Source organism: Alternaria rosae (assembly GCF_020736505.1).
Source record: "Alternaria rosae strain MPI-PUGE-AT-0040 chromosome Unknown BKA58scaffold_13, whole genome shotgun sequence".
Classification (NCBI taxonomy): domain Eukaryota; kingdom Fungi; phylum Ascomycota; class Dothideomycetes; order Pleosporales; family Pleosporaceae; genus Alternaria; species Alternaria rosae.
The window spans coordinates 414,446-420,445 of NW_025763582.1; the positions used below are offsets into that span (position 1 = coordinate 414,446).

The 6,000-nt window shown below is 54.3% G+C and overlaps 1 protein-coding gene across 1 annotated transcript; it reads right to left on the bottom strand.

The window, feature by feature from the left end:
* Positions 1–1,851: 1,851 nt before the first annotated feature.
* Positions 1,852–4,088, bottom strand: BKA58DRAFT_424849 (nucleotide-diphospho-sugar transferase). Its single transcript, XM_046172907.1, has 4 exons — positions 3,742–4,088; positions 2,827–3,673; positions 2,380–2,709; positions 1,852–2,340 (listed from the first exon to the last, which is right to left on the bottom strand). The coding sequence occupies exons 1-4, from the start codon at positions 3,804–3,806 to the stop codon at positions 2,170–2,172; spliced, it is 1,413 nt and encodes a 470-aa protein (XP_046020271.1). The 5' UTR covers positions 3,807–4,088; the 3' UTR covers positions 1,852–2,169.
* Between the last annotated feature and the right edge of the window lie 1,912 nt (positions 4,089–6,000).

The following is a 6,000-nucleotide window of genomic DNA, read 5'->3' on the forward strand; positions in this document are numbered from 1 at the left end:
CGCAAATACACAGTCTTTGCTGTCGCGGTAATAGCCAACATGGCCTTAGCGCAGTGTATCCTGGCGAGGATGAAGTGGGTATTTGTACGCATTGCATGACCGCTCTGGGCCCCTTGCTTCAAGATATACGAGTAATTTGGACCTTCGCGCATAAGTTCCCTGAAGTGAGATAACTGGATGGACGAGAAGTGATGTAAAGATTTTTGTGTGATAACGTGCATCCCGACAGCGTGTCTCGCGCGTGAAGCGAGATGTGCAGAGTTTTCGCCTTCGACCCAGCTGTTTGGACAACGTTTCGGCTGCTGACAAGCAGGATCAAGCGAATGTCAAATGTCCGGACTTGTAAACTGATTTCGCTGCCATCATCAGGCATTCCGGCCCATGTCGTGTAACGTGGGGAGCAGATAGGTTGAGCCATCTTTCAAGCGTGTGTATTGAGCATTCATTGTCATCTCGATTGGAGATGTTCACTGCCATTTTGGCTAGTGCGTGGCGCTCGCCCAGTCTGCACCTGTGCAGTTGTAGTACTACTGGCAGGCCAGACACCAATGGCAATGTTCCGTCCGGTATTGGTAAATGCTCTGGGACACGGCACGCGAGTGTCGAACTGCAAGTCCGTGCCTACAGCTGTCTGCAGCGTGTTGCATCGGGGATGCGGCACAGATGCTTGCGACAGCTTGGCTACAGAGTATCAATTTACATGTGTGCTGTTCGATGCCTGCTGGCCCATTTGCTGCGAATGCTACGTACGCAGTGACAGGCAGCTATGACGAGAGGTGGAGAAATGGGTCAGGCGTCGCGCCGCAGACAGCGCCAGTCTAGCGTGGGAGCTTGGCTCTGGACACACAGGCCTGCGGGAGCGGGATGACCAGCATAAGGTTTGGACAAAGGGTCTCTTCCGTGCGATTTGCTGGCTCGCTAGAAGACCAGGGCTCATGCATCTGTCATCCGTCATCGTCCCTGTTGACGAGACGCAGAATTTGTGTCGTGGGTAGGGAAGAAAATTGCCGCAACGCACGATGATGTTTGATGAGGGCCAGCGATGCAAGTGTGCATGAGAAGTTCGGCGCCGGCATGGTTTCCTTGAAGCTTCAGCTAGGACGTGCAGCATGCAGGCCCGCTTGAGTGGGCAGCTTCGTTGGTGGGAAGACCTGTGGACGCCATCGACTTTTCAGCGCCATCGGATCGCGATAGGGGAGTCGAAAGTGCCAGAACAACGCTGACCCCCAGAGCTTACTGCAGCCGATACTGGACGGAATTTACTGCTGCAGCAGAGGAGAGGCGCATTTGGCGTGGTAGAAGGCCAGCTGCGAGAGTGACATTGCGCAAAGCCACAGATTAAACGATGCTGCGGGCCATGGCCGAAAGCGGAGATACGAGGTAGTTCCGAGACTTGGGGAGTGGGTTCTTCAATTCCCTTATCCCGTAAACCGAGGGGTACCTAGGTACCTGCCCTTCGCACCTGCCGTCTTTGAGTGGTTCGCGTCGGGAGTATTGCCTACCTATGCTCTTCGTAGTGCGCCCGTCTCAGATAACGTGCCACTATTTGTCTCGAGGCGGCCCAGACTCCCACATCTTTGCCGTAAACGATGAAGCAGGCGATGTCCTCGATGCGGGTGATGGTTCGCGCTACTTGTAGGCCGTGCAGCGCGGGTAAGACGCCTAAGACGGCTGACTAGGGGGTCGTGTGTTGCTCGGGAAACAGCTGTGATGTTGGGATAGAGTTTTTGTGCCGCGGTTGCACAATCGTGAGACGTGGAGCCAGAGCAGTCGCGGCTGACCACGCGCCTCGGGGGAAGGCAGGAGCGAGCTGCGACGTTGAAAGTTGAGGAAGGCACCAAACAGAGCGGCTGTAATAACGGTCATCATCATTGTCATTTGTTGTGACTTTTGCGTAGACTACATGGTTGGGTATTCACCAACACGGCGCGTGGAAAGACGCTGCAAATTCGACCATGGCCGTAAACTCCTTGAACACCTTGCATCCAACCTGGCCCATTTTGGTATCCGAGAGCTGCCACGCTCAATAGTAGGAAACAACACAGCGCTGCTCTACCATGCGTGTACTGGTAGATGCTATGCTTCAAACTGACATGCGTCTAACATTAATGCATCCAAAAACGCGCGGCCGGGGCCTGGAATGCCGGCCAGAAAGGGAAAAATCGTCGTCTAATTCATCATCGGAAAACCGGCGCCTCGCTCGCGAAGCACGCGTCCGCCTGGTGGAGGCGTCAAGGGAGGGGTAATTGTCGCCATCGGCGGGATAGGTAACATCCTGATGTTGTCGTCGGCATCTGCACCCTCGCGAGTACCCCATGTGGTCTGGTAGCAAGCCGTCAGCTACGTTGAACAGAGCGCAATGAATGATTCATGACATACCTCTGTCACGGTGATGCAGCCGTAGAGCTTGATCAGGTTGTGAAAATAGCCGAAAAGAATCGAGATCGGGACGAAGCGGACGTCGCCCGGGTTTCTTAACAAATGGGGAATTAGCTTGATCGTCTTCGCGAAGACCCAGTGTGCGAGGAACAGCGCCCAGAAAAGGTTGCGCTGCCAGTCCTGCGCATGGGCTTGCTTGTCATCCTCTGCTGCGTAGTATCCTGCCTCCGCCAGCGCGAGGTAGACTGAGACGAAGAGGGCGCAATCGAGGAGGAAGGCCCATTGCGTAAGCGTGGTTTGGAAGACGGCATAGAGGGACCATGGGTAGTTCTATTACGCAAGGATTAGCAAAGGTAGTGCGAATCGGCGAAGTCAAAAGAGGGGCTGGCTTGGCGGGCGTCCAACAACGCGAAATCTGTGCAAATATTGGAAACTAGCGGCACTCACCATCCACATGTAACCCTCCGTCAGGCTAGTCAGATTGCTCCTCCAGTTGGAGCGGACCCATCGCAGACATTGACGAAGATATTTTGAATCGTCCTCGAGCGTCGTCTCGACTTCGCATTCGCGATGGTTTTGCATCTGGATCTTCCAGTTGTGTGAGAACAACCATCGCGTGATGAAGTTGTCGTCGTCGGCGTTAAGAAAGTGATCGCTGCCCCATGTCTCGTGCGTGAAGCCGTAGGTAAAATTGGGGTCTTGCAGGATCTCGGATCGGTAGGCAACGGCGCGTCCAGACAGGCACGGCAGGCCACCATCTATCCAGTTGCAGGCGGTGCAGTCAAAGTTCCTCCTCACCAGGTAGATGGCACCCAGGAACTCCCAGATGTTGGAGCGGTTGAAGCGGCGGATTTGCTGGTTGGTTCCAACACCCCCGACAGATGGGTCCTCAAAAGGAGCGAGAATCCACTTGGTAAACTTCTCCGGTAACCATACATCGTCGTCAAGTAGAAGCGTGATCTTGGTCTCGACCTCGGGAATGGCCCGGCATAGCTGTCGACGCTTGTTGGCCTGGCTGACGGATAGAACTTGAATGATCTTGGGGCTACCCAGCTCTTCTACCATCTGGTACACACGCTTTACTCGCGAGTCGGGTGTGACGAGGAGGAGGCTCAACGGCTCGAGACGGTATGCGCTTTGAACCGTCTCTTTCAGTTGTTGCAGGTTTTCGGCAACTGTTGGGATGATGACAGTCATGTCCTTTGATGTGATGGTAGGGTCGTCGACAGGCTTCATGGGTGTGTACGTCCAGTTGCTCGCCAGGTTCACCCATAATCTGACATATCGAAACAAACTGTGGTAGCGAGTCAGTGTCGTCCAAAGTGCGGGGATGGCTGCCAGTGGCAGCCATGGTAGACATACAAGAGAGCCAAAAAGATACAAAACCAACTCCAATTGGGGAACAAGGCTAATGGAAAAGGGAACATTGTGACGGCCAACGAGTGTGGTAGTGCGGAACGTGAACTACGACGGTGGACGGTAAACGAAGATCACATCGAATGGTGGGAGTGAAAAGCCGCTTGCATCGGGGAAGCAGCGGAAGTGACAGGTATTTAAACAGATGCTTGCGAGCGGGCTAGGGCGGCGAGGACATGTTTCGCTCCCGGCGCTGTTTAAGCTGCATGAGATTCCCTTAGCAGACTTTGGGGTAGTGTGAACATGGCTGGAGCATGAGGTAGTTGCGAAATTCCAGTAGTGACCAGGGTGTGTACGAGTCGGGAATAGCAGATGCGCCCACTGAGCTCGAGCGTCATGCTTGGATCCCGCCAGCCGTTGAATCGCTCGCATATTCCTAGCCACCCTAGCTGCAGCGCTTTCAGGGATCGACTGCATCGTGGTGCATTGCTGACAAGGGCCCTCATTGTAACCGCCCCGCGGTCGCTCCGGTGCTGGTGCCGTTGGGGCACGAGACAACACGCCTCCCCACTACTCTCACCTCATCGCGCCATCCACTACGGCGAATCTTGACATGCCTTTGCCATCGCCCACTGGTCCTCCTGACGCCGCCAGCTCGTCGATACGAAGCCGACGCGCGGGCTATGAACGATGCGGCTGATGATCGATGGGTCCTGGTCAATATGTGACCCCGCTTGGCGCCAGACCATCTGAGATCAATGGCTCTAGGCCTGAATTGCCCACTCTCTCCTCTTAGAGTCCCATGCACTAGCCGCTGCAAGCGGACCTTACCAAGCGTGGCGCAATAGCGACGATAGGCGCTTCGTTACCCTTTGGCGGCAGGGCTGGCGTCTCAATCTTCCGTTTGTACATGCTTCCGGCACGGCTAATTACTTATTACCACTCATACACACTCATGCTGCGGCAGCCCTCGTTGTTGTGTCGCTGCCGCTGACCATCGGGAAAAATTCTGGGGCTGTTCACTTAATTTACTCGATTGCCCATTCTCTGTAGCCGAGCACCTGCAACAGCGACGGCTCGCCACGGTGTGTCGCTGCTAGAGCAGCAATGCCATGTGCCTCGCCGGTCCGTATTGTTGGCGTGCTCCGTCCCTCTAGACACTAGTAGGCTGTATTGGTCGTACGTTGACCGATGGCTTTTTCGTCGGAGACATTACCGTATACAGTAGCGAATTGCCTGGACTTACTGCTATGTTGCTTCAGGTTGACTGTATTTATTGTCTTTGTCCCGCTGGACCAGAACAATGGAAAGGTACCTGCACCGGATGAAGACGTACAAGGTCCGGGTACGCATGCCTCCAAACTCAAACGTCGTGTAGAACGCTGCAGAGACGGGGTTTATACCATGCTTATGCAGATCCAGTCGTCGGGCCGCGGGAAGCCATACGCGCATCCAATTACCTGACTGTCAACCATGTAAACGGCTTGCTGCTGCATACTGCATGTAATTTACAAAGGTGGGTGGGCGTCCAGCATGCGAGCGATCGAACGAAAGATGGGTCATGGCTGTTGGCGCTTCCCTGCATGAAGCCCTCCCTTTCGGTCCCGTCAACGTCTACATCCGGCTTTCAGATGAGCAGATGTAGACTGCGTGTCTTGTATCCTTGACCTTGTGGGTGAGTAAATCACATTGATGCCCAACGCCTACAAAAGATTGCACAATGCGCAGAAAGGAGCATTGATCTTGGTGGATCATCATGCCAGTATCGCAAGGCGAAAATCACACCCCACGGATACTAGGTGACAGCTGTCAGAATATTCTCGGTTGTTGCGTCATTAAGCAGAGACACGGGCAGAGAGGATCCTCCACATATTGCGGATCGCTTGCCGGTTCCTCGCGAAAGCCAAAGCCATACACGAATGTACAACATGCTAAGCGCTCCCGCGCCACAGACGAACAGGGTCCAGCGCCATGGAGCCTCAACTACTATCAAGACCGACCAGGCGGGCTTTCGCTGTCGAGATCTAATGCATCCAAGAAACACTTTCCAGTGTAACTGAAGTGACAACAGATCCGTATTATTCGACAAGCCACGCTATCAATACGACGTACGAGGCGGCGCCTTGGTAGATCCATGTTGGAGAATACTGTCATGGGTCTACTCAGTGAGAGTCGTAGTAAGGTACTCGACTACCAGGTTGAGCGGCCAAGATCTGAGACACATCTCGCTAGTGTTCAGACGAAGACCTGTGAAAGTCGACTAGC

What these genes read in the sequence shown, in the direction of transcription:
- BKA58DRAFT_424849 (XM_046172907.1), bottom strand. Translation starts at nt 3,806, where the DNA reads ATGTTCCCTTTTCCATTAGCCTTGTTCCCCAATTGGAGTTGGTTTTGT. An exon ending in CGGAGGGTTACATGTGGATG is followed by an intron (nt 2,710 to 2,826) that starts GTGAGTGCCGCT and finishes CTTGCGTAATAG; the next exon opens with AACTACCCATGGTCCCTCTA. An exon ending in GCTGCATCACCGTGACAGAG is followed by an intron (nt 2,341 to 2,379) that starts GTATGTCATGAA and finishes TGTTCAACGTAG; the next exon opens with CTGACGGCTTGCTACCAGAC.